At 42.0% G+C, this 15,931-nt stretch overlaps 1 protein-coding gene across 1 annotated transcript in view; it reads right to left on the reverse strand.

Annotated features, from left to right (window-relative positions):
- The window catches only part of LOC122925332, a 135,653-nt gene that overhangs the window by 47,139 nt on the left and 72,583 nt on the right, over positions 1–15,931 (reverse strand). The window contains exons 10-12 of the mRNA XM_044276721.1: positions 3,105–3,165; positions 2,318–2,459; positions 751–830 (exon numbers count right to left, since the gene is read on the reverse strand). Coding sequence (XP_044132656.1) covers positions 751–830; positions 2,318–2,459; positions 3,105–3,165 — 283 coding nt within the window. The remainder of the gene's footprint in view (positions 1–750; positions 831–2,317; positions 2,460–3,104; positions 3,166–15,931) is intronic.

A 15,931-nucleotide genomic window follows, 5' to 3' on the forward strand; every position in this document is an offset into this window, starting at 1 on the left:
AATACACTTTATATGACCTGTACTGTCATATATATACCTAAATATGCTTTTTGGGCCTGTCAGTGTCCCTTTAAAGGAAATAACCGCTTCAAATAGATCACTCTGCGTGTAATGAATCTATAGAATATATGAGTTTCACTTTTTGAATTGAATTACTGAAATAAATTAACTTTTTGATTATATTGTAACTTATCAAAATATGGTCCCACTGAGAGAGATTTATCTCTCCCAAATCCTGTTCCAATTTGTCTATAGCTGCCATTTTATGATCCCCAAATCTTTTGTTCACAGTAAACTTTTAACTTTTGGACATCCTACTTTTCCTCCCAGACCTTTACTGCTCAATCATAAATTTTCAAATAGGTTTACACTTAACTCTCCTCTTACTTGATTTGCATGATTAAATTGAAAGCATTTAAACACCTCTCTGACTAACTTCATATTCCAGGATAACTCATGGTGGACTCATGAGCATTAACATTATCTGCCATTGCTGGATCTCCAGCAATCAGCTGTAATCTGAGGGGAACTCTGGCAGTAAGTGTTCCGTTTTCCTATATTGCCACCACAGGATCTTAAACAGAGGACACCCAAAGATTCCCACTGCTCCCCATATTAACTCAGAATTCCACAATAAGGTTTATGAAAATGGGATTTCTAAAGCGGGCAACCTCTTTAAGTACAACCGTCATAAGATAAATATGTTACTTTGGATCTGTGAGAATTACAGAATTAAAATAAGTGTATTGCCTTTGGCCGAGGTCTCCTATCCATCTCAACAGAATGAGCTTTGAAGGAGGCTGAATAGGATGTCCTTGGCAAAATAGACCCTGATAAAAAAAAAATAAAAAAAAATTTAGAACATACAATTGTATGTTAACACAGCTATTAGGAGCATCGACATAATTCACATAATCATCATTTGTACGAGATAATAATAGCTTACAATAGAAGTTAAACATTTAGTGCAAATGTAATTAAACATTACACAACACATTTTTTTTAGCAGGATGACTGATTTTGGACTAGTGAAATACATACTACAGTGTACAGTATATGATTTGTGTATATATGATACCCTTGGCCCAAAAGGATGACTCCAGGAAAAGCTATATACAGTGGATATAAAAAGTCTACACATCCCTGTTAAAATGTCAGGTTTCTGTGATGTAAAAATATGAGACAATGTTTAATGTGATCTATAAACTGTACAACTCAATTGAAAAACAAACTGAAATCTTTTAGGTAGAGGAAAGAAAAAATATAAACCTACAATAATATGGTTGCATAAGTGTGCACACCCTTAAACTAATACTTTGTTGAAGCACTTTTTTATTTTATTACAGCACTATTTTTGGGTGTGAGTCTATCAGCATGGCACATTTTTACTTGAATCACAGGGTACCTCCTGTTCTAAAACATAACCTTTAATCTTAATCACATATAAAATAACAAACTCCCACAGACAAACAAAACATAAAAATGAAAATAAAGAAAAAGAAAAAATAGTGCAACACATCAAGGGTATGTCTTGCATATACTCAATGGCATTGCTTGTATTCCACGTTAGTAGTTGGATGATGTAACATTTAGGCAAGGTAGTATCATGTGGTCTTGGGTCTGTCCCTGGAATTGACCCTCTACCTTGTGATCCCTGCCTAAAAACGGAATGGCCACCCCGATAGGGGCGATCCCGTATTCAGGAACCTCCTGATATTCCCTAGGCTGACCCTATAGCGTCTCTCTGGGCTAAACCATATGGGATGCCCATAAATAGCGAGTGGCCTAGCCTAAGTACATAAAATAACAAATCAGTCATACAGAGAGCGACCAGGTGCCACATCCGTGGATGCCCTGATAAATAATAAACAGTGCTCTTGACCGTGTTATCAGCACCATATGATATGGCTATCTATGTGTAACCCGCACATGCAGATTAAATTTCAATATACCGCGGCAGCGGTTCCAGGCATCTTGTTTTACCTTGTTTGGCATCTGAATATTTGTACTGTATATATATTAATATCTGCATGTGCAGGTTACACATAGATAACCATATCATATGGTGCTGATAACACGGTCAAGAGCACTGTTTATTATTTATCAGGGCATCCACGGATGTGTGTAGACTTTTTATATCCACTGTATGTTGTTAGAGTATTAGAACATAACACAGTGGTGGAGAATTTCAATTTTATTGTAGTGATCCTGTCAATTCACAATATGTTTCTTGAGCAACTTTTTAAAATCTCTTTCTCTTGCTTCCAGGGTTGCATTGCCTTGGTGTAGTAGTTTATATGAGGTCAGAAAAACTTACTTTGAAAAGGAAGAAGTGGAGAACCTTCTCTTTTCTCAAGCAGAGATGGCACAGTAGGAAGGCGATTTAACAACATGCAGTTTGTTGGCTTATAAGTTGACGGCCTATCCTGGGTGAGATGCACCACGATCAGGCATTTACCCTGAGGAAAATACATAGGTCTACCTAAATAATATATATACAATCAGTGGAGCAAATATGAAACAATATAGATTAGATAGATAGATAGTTAGCTAGATAGAGCGGCACTGGCATGTCCTGAGCTGGTCTTACACAGTGAAACAGCGAGTACGAGTCCTGCGCTGTTGTCACTGTTGATCGTTGAGTAATTAATAAATCCAGAACTAATGCTCCTCAGTAGCACAGTGAGGGAAAGGTCCTAATCTGATCTTCTTCCCTAACACAGCGCATAGAGTACTGTACTAATCAGTACTCTATGCGTTGTCACTATGTAAAGGATCAGTTGCGCAGGGCTGCTGCCCCCCCCCCCCCCCCAGATGGCGCTGCTCGAGGCAACCGCCTCACCTTGCCTCCTTAGTGGTGCGCCCCTGGATAGATAGATCCATAGATAGAAAATAAATATCCACAGCACTCCCCAAGTAGATGACTGAAAAAAGCTGTGACATGAGTGAATAAAGGCAACCTTTTTCACAACCATCTTTTTTCTATTTATTGGGGAAGTGCTGCTCTGTTCCTGAGATAGATAGATAGATAGATAGATAGATAGATAGATAGATAGATAGATATAATAGATATAAGTAATTGGCTTGAATTAATCAGTACTTACAGATTTCACTAAGACCAAGGATGAGGATTTGGTGCTATCCACAACAACTGTTGTCCCGGCCCTATAAAAAAGGTAGATTGTGTTGGCTCACAAGGCAGAAGCCCAATCAGCTAGGTAGAATATGTCTAATAGTAACCATATATATACATATTTAGGCTATATGTAACAGTCTGTATTTACTTTTAACTCATCTAGTGTTTTGACTTCAGGTGTATGATATTAACAGGTATGGGAAACATGGCTATGGGAAGTTTTTGATAGGTCTATAACCTAAAAAGTACATACAGTTTCTGAAATACACGTATGTAGTACAGGGAGAACATTTTTGTTTTGCATTTCATGATTCTTTGCTGTCAGTATTCAAAATGCAGCTTACCCGCAATAAATAAAAAAATGGATTTCAGTGGAAAGGTAATTCCTGATCTCCCTGTGGCAATAGAATGAACAGCTATAACCATTCAAGGTTGAACAATAGTGATGAGCAGCATAGGCAATATTCATTTTCGCGAAATTTAGCAAATTTTTGGCCTAATCATCGCAATAAATTTCAAAATTCTAGAATTCGGGATCTCCAGTCATTATTTTCTTGATTGCGAAAATCGGCAATGTAATATGCACGTATTGTGCACGCAATACAGGTGTGAATCCCTTTTGCAACATTTTTCAAGCTGCTAGACACTAATCCCTATCACAGCACAGTAATTCCTATCACACTACCTAACACCCTGCACTGGAACCTGTCAGCTACATTATATCACTGTCTAACCTACACTGACTATCCCCCACTAACTATCTGTATTATATATATAAGCTAACTAACTATCTAATGTATTTGGATAAGGAATAGGATCCAGATGACTCAGCAAAGCACAGAGCACAGCAATGACACTGCTCTCTCTCTCTCAGAACTGAAAAAAAAACAGCAGAAAATGGCTGCTGGGGAGGTTCTTATATAGTAAGGGGTAGGCAACTTTCCTATTGGTTATTATTATAGGAATTATTCCTATTCCTAAGCTCAGACAAAGATATTGCTGCCTTCTCATTGGCCCACAAGCAAGAAGGGAGGTTACTGATGAAAAAAAAATCTAGAATATTAGCTATTACGAATATATAGCACTATATTCTACATCTTCGCGAATTCTCGAAGTGCCGATATTTGCAATAAAAATTTGTGATTAGAATATTCGCGATCAACACTTTTTTTTTAATAAAATCTTTATTTTTGTTAATTAGAGGATAACAAAAACATAATACACCACATCAGTGTACATCGGAGAATACAATAATAGTTAAAATCAATTGAATCATCCCCTCCGACTCTGTAGCTATATGGCAATAAACCCAGCGACAATATCACAGAAGTTGTATACATTTCTACTAGGAGGTAACAGTAGATCTATGATAAGCTAGAGCAGTGTTTCCCAACCAGTGTGCCTCCAGCTGTTGCAAAACTACAACTCCCAGCATGCCCGCACAACCAAAGGCTGTCCGGGCATGCTGGAAGTTGTAGTTTTACAACAGCTGGAGGCACACTGTTTGGGAAACACTGAGCTAGAGTCACATAACCCTACCATTCACGCAAATGATGACTGTTACCCTGTTTAGGCTTTGACCAATGGGTTTATCTCTGGTGGACTGGACCTTCATCATATTTATCAGGCAAATCCAATATAGTGAAACAAAAAACAATAATAAACTCAAATAAACAAATGTCAGCTAGGGTCTCTTCTGTCTAGCATAGAGTTCTATTGCTTACATTTAATAAACTCTCTAATTCAGGTGAGTGATTGTGGATGACAGGGCCATTGTTTTAAGTGTTTAGATGTGGACATCTCTGAGAATCATGTCACGATCATATTGTCAAATTGTAAGCTGACGCATATCGCTCAGCCATGTGGGAGAGCCAGGGCTGCCATATTTTTAGGAATTCACTCCTTTTATTATTCTCCCATCCCGCTTATTCTTCCATACGACATAGGAAGTACATTTTCTCATACCACATATTTAGGGTGGGGGGGTCCGTCTCCCTCCATTTAATTGGAATAAGAAGTTTTGCTGCTGTGATCATATGTGTAGCAAGAGAAGATTTATTTGGCCTAAAATCCTTCTTGGGAAGCCACAGTAGTACCAGAGGGCCCGAGAGTTTCATTTGGGAGTGATAAACCTTGTTAATGGCAGACTCGACCTCGTACCAGAAATGTTTCAAACCACCAAATATGAGAGATGTTGCCCACTCCATCGGAACATCTCCAGCATTTATTAGATGGGATTAAGTTAATTCTATGAAGGAAGTCTGGGGTACGGTACCACCTAGTGAGTATCTTCACAGAGTTTTCTTGAACCTTGACGCACCTAGAAAAACCATGTGAATGGAATAAGACAAACGCCTTATTTAATTCATTTAGTGTAATGTTTAGTTCTTTCTCCCACTCCCTCAAATATGCCGGGGTCTGCTGATCTCTGCTGGTCAGGAGTTGATTGTATATTAAAGATAAGCACTTTGCGGGAGTGGAAGGTAGTAGAACATAATTCTCTAACCAGGTCGGATCCGATAAAGGCAGAAATTTAGATTTTTTTTAACTTGGCACATGTGCTCTCGAAATCCCACTTCTGTATCACACATTTTTCAGGTAGAGGACCCCCCAGTGAGGGTGGCATAATAGTCTGAGATCGTTGACAGTCGAGCAAGATCGCCTAATCTACATCCTAGGACAGCCGCCCAGGCTTCCGACCTGGTAATGGGGTGAGCCGAGAGCACATGTGGAAGCAAAGGAAGAGGCATTAGGGGGGAGAGATAATTGCGACCCATATTGAGTGCTGGAGAAGCATTACAGTGTTTAATAGTACAACTTGTGAGAACACTGACCCCTTCTTGTCTATTAGGTGTTGTGTTGTGACTCCAGAGAAGATGTTCTCTGTTCCTCCCTAGCAGAGCTTTTTCCATTGCTATATGAATGGGTGTTGGATGTGGTCTGGATAGGGCTACCCACCTTTCTAAGTGTATGGCTTGAATATATACTGATAAATCCAGCAGGGAAATACCTCCTTGTTTCTTCTTCCTTGTGAGGAGGGAGAAGGATAATCTAGCCTTTCTATCAGCCCACAGAAACTTTCCCATGATCACCTTTATTTTTATTAAGGAACATACCCGGAACAGATATAGGGAGAGAGCAAAGAGTGTACATAATTTGCGGGAGTACATATGTGGTTAGGACATTCTTTCTTCCCAGCCAAGTCATATTAGGTATTATGGTCCTGGAAAGGAAGGATTGTATCTTACCTATTAAGCGTGTGTAATTGAGTCGGAAGAGGAGCTTCAGGTTTGCTGGTTCTAAGATTCCTAGATATTTAATAGCATTAGGGGGCCATTTGAATGGGGTTGATTCTATAATTTGTCTCTTTTGAGTATGTTTAAGTGATAATCCAAGGGCTTCGGACTTCTCCATATTTATCTTAAAGTTGGAGACTGTTCCAAATGAGTTGACAATCTCCAGCACATGGGGCATCGCTTCCTTGGGGTTAGTGATCATTAGCAATAGATCATCGATATTTTATGTGAGACTCCTCCCACCTGCACCCCTCTTATGTTAGGGGATTGTCTAAATTTTAGAAGAAGAGTTTCCAAGGTTAGTATAAAAAGGGTAGGAGAAAGGGGGCAACTCTGCCTAGTTCAGTTTTTTAATCTGAAAGGCATCCAATAGAGTTCCATTCACTAATACCCAAGCAGAATGAGCTGAGTAGAGAGAAAAAATTGCATCAATGAGTTGATTAGGGAAGCCAAAAGCTTCTAGACTGGATCTCATATACGGCCAGCTAACTCTATTGAACGCCTTTTCAGCATCCGTTCCTAATAGTAATAATGGTGTCTTCTTCTCTTTGGCTAAATATACAGCATGTAATACTCTGCTGATGTTATGTCTCCCCTCCCTACCACCTGTTCTTCCCCTATCAGCTCAGGAAGCAATTTAGAAATGCGTTGGCGCAACAGCTTCGCCCACCATTTCAAATCTGTGTTGAGAAGCGAAATGGGGGGGGGGGGTAACTGCCGCACGCCTCTGGATCCTTCCCTTCTTTATGTATAATGGTAATGTGTGCTGACTGAGCTTGTGGGGAGAGGGTAGAGTCTAGCATCAGAGAGTTGCACATTTTTGTAAAGTGTGGGATCAAGACATCTCTGAACTTTTTATAATAAGTGATAGGGTACCCATCAGGGCCAGGGCTTTTCCCAGATGGTATAGCATTTTTTCTACTTCCATCTCCGTGAAGGGTGATAAAAGGTTATTCTTCCCTTCTTCAGATACAATTGGAATCTTGATAGATTGAAGGAAGGAGTTAATATGGTTTTGTAATAGGAGGGCGTTATTCCCAATTTTGCTAGTGTGCTCATCAAGGTTGTAAAATTACTTAAAAATTTTCTGCAAAATTCCACAGCTATGGCAGGGGTCGTGGTCAATCTATTGCCTTCCTTGGACTTAATTGCACTAATAAAGGTTTTATTTCTCTGAGCCCTCAGAAGGGAGGACATTAATTTAGAACCTTTGTCCCCATGTGAATAGTATTTGAAGCACAGTGACTGTAGAGTCCTTGCTGATTTGACATTTAGCGTGTCTTTCAGTTGGGAGCGTAGAAGTATATTCTACGAGAGAGTGTATTCTGTGTGTCTTCTGTCAAAGTTGTCTTTTTTTGGGGTCTTTGATTTTTTACCTTGTGCCCAAGCTAATCATTTCCCCCCTGATTATCGTTTTGTGGGCTTCCCATAATATTGTCCTGGAAATGTTGGGGGTATCATTAGTTCTAAAGTACTCTAAAATCCTCTCCTATGTGTTCCTTGTTAAGTGCGTCTTCAATTATTGTGGTGCTTAATCTCCAAGCCCAAGCTTTAGGTGGTATATTTTGTAGTGTCATCTGCAGACTTACTGGGGCATGGTCTGACACAGTAGAACCTATTGTAGTGCCTATGACTGATGGGAGAGCATTATTTGAGAGAAATAAATAGTCCAGCCGTTGGTAGGATCTATGGACCCGAGAATGGTATGTATAATCCCTGTCCTCTGGGTTAAAGATTCTCCATACGTTAGGAACTCCTAAATCTGTTAAAGCTATCTAGAGTCTGCGGATTTGGCAGGTGTAATCGCTGTTTTAACTGGTTAGCCGGGCAGTGTGGTGAGGAGCTCAACGCTCAAGTGTCCTGCACCATGCTCCGACGGCTACCCCCCTACCCGGTGATCAACACTTTTGAACAAGTGATTAAAAGGAAGATTCACATTGATTTCAGTAATGGATTATGTCAATGTGATGTCAGAGTTTGTAATTGTGCTGTATCTTGCTAGTTGATAAACACATTAATATATCAGAAGTAAAGATATAATGCATTAAAAAAAAACTCTTGTAGGATTCCGAGTCTGTAGCCTAATATAAATTCCCAGAAACAGCCATAAATAGGAAATAAATCTCCATGGCATTAATAAAATACACTATTGCGCAGTTACCTTGTTTTTCTATAGTTATATTGCATTATCTTGTTTATATGTTTTCATACTTTCATTATCTAGTCTAAATTATTTACAAAATGGGGAAATCTGTGGACTTGCTATGAGCAATCACTGGGAATGAACAGAGCACTTGATATGATCTTGTGTTCTTTTTTTATCTATCAATCTGATTCAATGTGCTGAAATATGTTGAAATGATTAGAACATTAAATACTACCTCCTACACCCTGGAAATAATGCTCTGCTTCTACGTCCCTCTCAATGTACTATTTCCAGTAAATATGTTAAAGGGGTTGTCCGAGTTATGAAAAAAATATATATATCACTGTAAATCTGATGGGCAGTAATATATAACAGAGCTAAGCAAGTTTTAAGTAAAATAAATTATATTTCCTCATTTCCCTGGTTCTCTTCTGACCCTTTGTTTACCTGCAATAACAACAATCTCTCCCCCCCCCCCCGCTCTGCAAAGGGAGTGAATACAAGTGCTGCCCTGAGGGACATGTCTGCCTGCTAGGAGACTCAGCAGCATGTTGTATGGGTAGGACTACAAGTCCCAGCTGTACAATGACACTGCTGATACACACAGGATCTTCCCCCGACCTGTTCTTGTGCAGAACTCCTCTAGTCTGTAAGCTCCTGTGCCCAGCATTTGTCTCCTCACTGCCTGCAGCTACTCAGTAAAGCTTTCAGCCCTGGGTCTGTGCAACTGAAGGGGTTAATCTTTCCTGAAGTATCCAGTGGGAGGGAGAAACAGGGCATAGAGTCTCAGTAGCAGCAGAGGCAGAGCGGGGGGGGGGGGGGGCAGCCCACACGTCTAGTGTACAGACTCATATCTGCTCTCTTAGGCTTTGTGCACGAAACATCATCAGAGCAGGGAGAGAAGCTGACATCACAAGTCATGTGACCCTCAGTGAAATCTGAGAAACCAGCAACTGGAGATACAGTAAGTCAATTGTAAAGTCGTTTTATTTGCCTAGTTAGAAACATACAAAGAACAAAAAAATAACTCGGACAACCCCTTTAAGTGGTCGGACACCAGCATTTTCAAGATCCATTATTCCTTCTCTTTTTTGGATCCAGAGAGAGAGAAAAAAACATATTTTCAGCCACTGACTGTCAGGGCATGTTGGGAGTTATTGTCACGGGATGCAGAGGCGCTCGCTCTCCTCAGCGCCGTCGGCGTCCCTTTGCTGTACAGAAGAGAGGATGCGCACAGCGTCCTCGTCTCCTAGGTAACAGATTGCGGGACAGACCGGCCGCGCACGTCTCCTCCGCGTGGCCAGCATCCTCAGTTCACCCAGTAACCAGGGAAAGTCTGAGCACCGAGCTGGACACTTGGTGCTCGGCTGTTCTACCTGGTGTAGGTCATGTGGTGCTGGCCACATCACATGACCTCAGCCTGCCAGTATTTAACAGGCAGCCTGCTGGCCACAGGTTGCCTGTTAATTAGGTATCTAGTGTTTGTTTGGTTTCCTTTATACTCACCTGATCCTGTGTTCCCTGACGATTCTGTGCCTGCTCCTCCTGTACTGCGCATCTCTCCTGGTATTCTGACCCCGGCTTCCGCCTGACGATTCTTTGCAGACTCCTGTTGTACTTCGTCTCTCTCCTGGTATTTGAGCTCGGCTTCTCCTGACTATTCTCTGCTTATTCCTTGGTACTGCGTAGCTCTCTTGGTATTGACCCGGTCCGTTCACGTTCCGTTATTTGTCTTGTCTGTCCTTCCCGCACGTATCCTAAGTTAGGGACTGCCGTCCAGTTGTCCCCTGTCATCAGGACTCATGTAACAAGTAGGCAGGGACAGGGGTGAGGATGGAGCGCAGTGGTCACTATCCTCCCCCCTGTGTGTGTGTGTACGTGACCGTTACAGTTATGCTGCTAGTTTTCCAACAGCTAAAGTGAAGCTCATTAGACTAATTTGTGGGAGCCATTCAGTTCAATCCCCACTGATTAACCTGAGCTGGGCCTATTCAAGCAGAACAGGACAATACTGTCTTGCATGAGTCCAGTTTGGGCTGTGTGGCCACTGAGGGCTCTTTTGTAATCTAGCATGCAGCTAGAGCTGAGTTCTTGGTCTTGTTTTAAAATTAAGAGTCTTTAAAGAATATGGTTCTAGCCATAATCTAGCCTGAGTTAGAACAGGTTGAAGTGAGAGCTGCATGTACTGTACTTACACCTCTTAGTTGAGACTGCGTGGATTAGGAGAGGGGAGGCTAAAGGCAGCGTGGAGTGAAAGGAGAAGTCTCACAATCCTTCCTTCTGTCCCTGTATGGGTTTAGATCATCCCAGGGAAAGGATGACATTAAGGCTGGTTCACGTCATGTTTTTCCTATACGTTGAACGTATACAAAAAACGTATATGTTAAATGGATGCCTCAGACAGATGCCATATACCATGAGTTCCACTGTAAAAAAAAAAAAAAAGAACATTTTCTTACCGGACTGTGCAGGATACAAGAACGTGGTGTGCTGCGTTTTTGTATCCTTTTTTTCCTAATATATACTACAAACACTTCATGACAATCAGAGAGCATACTTGCGCTCCGATTACCAGATATGGTTGGGTTCTTTTCTTTCAGAAAAAGAAGTGAAAAGATTAGTTCTTGCTCATCCAGTCATCCTCTACGTCTAATTAGCTGTTTAATGTCTCGAAAGCTGCTGTGATTGCTGACAACGGCACCTAAGTGGAAAAAAATTACGTAAAAGAGAACTTTTCTCCTTATACAATGTTTTAAATAAAAAATATATATATAACACACATGTAACAACCTCATACTATAAACTAAATTGTTTTTCATCTGTCATTCAACACAGTAAAAGGTGCTGTGGTTCGGGATATCTAAGAATTCCGTTATGGATTCTGCTACCAAACTGCTGCACTCAACTTTTCCAGAGTCTGATATTGTCCACAACTCTCATCTTTCCTTCTCATCCCCTGGTATGTCTGTATGGAACTTTAATGTCTCTTTCCCTGCTGGATTTATTGAGTATTTGTTTACATTGGCTATTTCACCCCTGTATCTGGTCCTCCCTTGATAAGGCCATATGTAGCCCCCTCCCCCCTTGGTCACACCTAATTGAACACTGAGTGGTATAAATCTAGGTCCTTAGGTCTTTCAGACCTTGGTCTTTTCAATGCAACATCTTTCAAGTGCACATACCGAATTATACCAGAATTGAACCAGAAGGGGACCAGAGGTAATTACAGAAATAGTTAATGCAAACAATGTCTCACTTTTTCATCTTACTCTTCATACCTCCTGAAATACCCCCACATCCATTCACCCAGCAAGTAACTATTCATCTCTCCCTCCATCTTACCTACGACGGCTTGCACAAACCTGTTTGCTAACATTAAAAACACTTCCTTCCGAAATACACACAGATACTTCATGTGTAACGCCCCACAGGTGCATTACCACCTTTTACACTTTCCTACTATCTTCTATGGTTGATTTTATATAATCATGTGTATTTATTGCCAGGGCCTGCAAAATGTGTATTCCTATTTTCCTGTAATGTTATGTTTAAAAGTAATGTGCCTGGTTTACCAGCAGATGGCAACAAGCTTTGCAGGGTTAGTTTGCCTACAGTGGAACCTTCTGTCCATTCTAGCCTTCTCTAGAGAGGGAGGAGTTGAGTTAGTGAAAGTCAGTCTAGAGTACCCCCTACTTGGGGAAGGCAGCAGGCCCTCGTCCCTGCCAAAGTGAGTCTATCTTACCAAGGGGAAGGCTGTGAGCCAGCCAGCAGAACCCTGTCTGCTCTGCTGGAACAAGAGAAAAGAGCAAAGAGCCTCAGAAGCCAGCTCCCTTATACTTATACAACTACTCAGTCCTCTTCTCCCAAAACCTGCTTCTCCATCAATACAGAAGAAAAACTTTCCACCCTACTCACCAGATCATATCTCACCACCTGCGCACTTGATCCAATCCCATCCTACCTCAAGCCTAACCTCACCACAGTGTTTATCCCAGCCATAACTCATCTCTTCAACCTATCACTAACCTCTGGTGTGTTTCCCTCTGGTTTAAAACATGCTACAATTAGCTCCATCCTCAAAAAGCCTTCACTTGACCCATCCTCTTTGTCCAGTTATCACCCCATATCACTTTTTCCATATGCCTCAAAGCTACTTGAGCAACATGTCCATTCTGAACTGTCCTCTCACCTCTCCTCCTGCTCCCTCTTTGACCAGCTACAATCTGGCTTCCCGACCCCACCACTCAACTTAAACTGCCCTTACAAAAGTCAACAATTACCTGCTAACTAGGGGTGGGCGATATGCGATATATATCGCAATATATTGTTTTCAATTTTTTTCTATTGTTTTCTCTTTTTTTTTTTTTTATAACTATTAGCCACCTTAAGGGCTAGAACCCTTGTCATATTCACCCTAATAGAGCTCTATTAGGGTGAATAGGACTTTACACTCTCCCTGCTGCCCTGTGCTTTGTGCACACAACAGCAGGGAGCTGAGTCCCCTCCCCTAAACAGTGCCATCCACAGATCCCCCTACACTAAACGGTGCCATCCACAGATCCCCCCCTCCCCTAAACAGTGCCATCCACAGATCCCCTCCCCTAAACGGTGCCATCCACAGATCCCCCCCTCCCCTAAACGGTGCCATCCACAGATCCCCCCCTCCCCTAAACGGTGCCATCCACAGATCCCCCCTCCCCTAAACGGTGCCATCCACAGATCCCCCCTCCCCTAAACGGTGCCATCCACAGATCCCCCGCCTCCCCTAAACGGTGCCATCCACAGATTCCCCCCTCCCCTAAACGGTGCCATCCACAGATCCCCCCCCTCCCCTAAACGGTGCCATCCACAGATCCCCCCTCCCCTAAACGGTGCCATCCACAGATCCCCCCCTCCCCTAAACGGTGCCATCCACAGATCCCCCCCCTCCCCTAAACTGTGCCATCCACAGATCCCCCCCCCCCCCTTCCCCGACGCTCACAGGAATACATTTATAAACTAATCAGTAACTTTAACTTTATTCATTGGTGATCTCTTTACTGTATACCTTACTATGTCTTAGCTCCAGTAACAGCAGGCAGTGCGGGGGCAGCGCTCACTCACTGACGTCACGCGCCTGCGCCGCCTAGTGGGAGGAGCAGGCACGTGACGTCAGTGAGTGAGCGCCGCCCCCCGCACTGTCTGCTGTTACCGGAGCTAAGACAGAGTAAGGTATACAGTAAAGAGATCACCAATGAATAAAGTTAAAGTTACTGATTAGTTTTTAAATGTTCTACTGTGAGCGGCGTGGCCCTGTATATTCTAACCCCCAGGCAAGCGTCCCTGTCACCATGGGAACGCCTGGGGGTTAGACTATACCATCGGATTTGAGTTTTCACGAGCTCACTGAGATCTTGAAAACTCAATGATTTACTGTCAGTCCCTCCCCTCCTCCTCTGTTCTCATTGGTGGTCAGCGGCAGCCGCGTACAGCGGCTCCCGTGGGGAGGGACTCCTTCCTTCTCCACTGTGCCCAGTGTGCCGGCTCAGGAGAACATAGTGCACACAGAGAGCGCGATCATATCGCGGTCCAGCGATATGCACAAAATCCATATCGTGGCACAAATTTATATCGCATATCGCCTATATCGCCCACCCCTACCGCTAACAGCCAAAACCAAAAAAAAAGTACTCTGTCCTCCTTGACCTGTCCTCTGCATTTAACACTGTCGACCACTCCCTTCTTTTACAAACTCTCTTATCTCTTGGCATTACTGACCTGGCCCTCTCCTGGATCACATCATACCTCACAGGCTGGACATCTCACACACCACCTCCTCGTCTCATTCCCTCTCTGTTGGTGTCCCACAAGACTCTGTCCTAGGACCCCTGCTCTTTTCTATCTACACTTTCGGCCTGGGACAGCTTATAGAGTCCCATGGCTTTCAGTATCACTTTTATGCTGATGACACGCAATACCTCTCTGGTCCAGATATCGCCACCTTACTATCCAGAATCCCACAATGCCTATCTTCCATATCCTCCTTCTTCTTCTCTGACTTTCTTAACCCCTTAAGGACCGGGCTCATTTTCACCTTAAGGACCAGGCCATTTTTTGCAAATCTGACCAGTGTCACTTTAAGTGCTGATAACTTTAAAACGCTTTGACTTATCCAGGCCATTCTGAGATTGTTTTTTCGTCACATATTGTACTTCATGACACTGGTAAAATAAAGTCAAAAAAATTAATTTTTTTGCATAATAAAATACCTAATTTACCAAAAATTTTGAAAAATTAGCAAATTTCAAAGTTTCAGTTTCTCTACTTCTGTAATACATAGTAATACCCCCAAAAATTGTGATGACTTAACATTCCCCATATGTCTACTTCATGTTTGAATTATTTTGGGAATGATATTTTATTTTTTGGGGATGTTACAAGGCTTAGAAGTTTAGAAGCAAATCTTGAAATTTTTCAGAAATTTACAAAAACCCAATTTTTAGGGACCACTACAGCTCTGAAGTCACTTTGCGAGGCTTACATAATAGAAACCGCCCAAAAATGACCCCATTCTATAAACTACACCCCTCAAGGTATTCAAAACTGATTTTACAAACTCCGTTAACCCTTTAGGTGTTGCACAAGAGTTATTGGCAAATTGGGATGAAATTTGAGAATTTCATTTTTTTGCCTAATTTTCCATTTTAACCCATTTTTTCCACTAACAAAGCAAGGGTTAACAGCCAAACAAGACTGTATCTTTATTGCCCTGACTCTGCTGTTTACAGAAACACCCAATATGTGTCCGTAAACTACTGTACGGCCACACAGCGGGGCGTAGAGTGAAAGGTGCGCCGTATGGTTTTTGGAAGCCAGATTTTGCTGGACAGTTTTTTTGACACCATGTCCCATTTGAAGCCCCCTGATGCACCCCTAGAGTAGAAACTCCATAAAGTGACCCCATCTAAGAAACTATACCCCTCAAGGTATTCAAAACTGATTTTACAAACTTCGTTAACCCTTTAGGTGTTGCACAAGAGTTATTGGCAAATTGGGATGAAATTTGAGAATTTCATTTTTTTGCCTAATTTTCCATTTTAACCCATTTTTTCCACTAACAAAGCAAGGGTTAACAGCCAAACAAGACTGTATCTTTATTGCCCTGACTCTGCTGTTTACAGAAACACCCCAAATGTGGCCGTAAACTACTGTACGGCCACACAGCGGGGCGTAGAGTGAAAGGTGCGCCGTATGGTTTTTGGAAGCCAGATTTTGCTGGACAGTTTTTTTGACACCATGTCCCATTTGAAGCCCCCCTGATGCACCCCTAGAGTGCCCCCATCTAAGAAACTACACCCCTCAAGGTATTCAAAA

This window comes from Bufo gargarizans, chromosome 1 (genome assembly GCF_014858855.1).
Source record: "Bufo gargarizans isolate SCDJY-AF-19 chromosome 1, ASM1485885v1, whole genome shotgun sequence".
In the NCBI taxonomy this organism is placed as follows: Eukaryota; Metazoa; Chordata; class Amphibia; order Anura; family Bufonidae; genus Bufo; species Bufo gargarizans.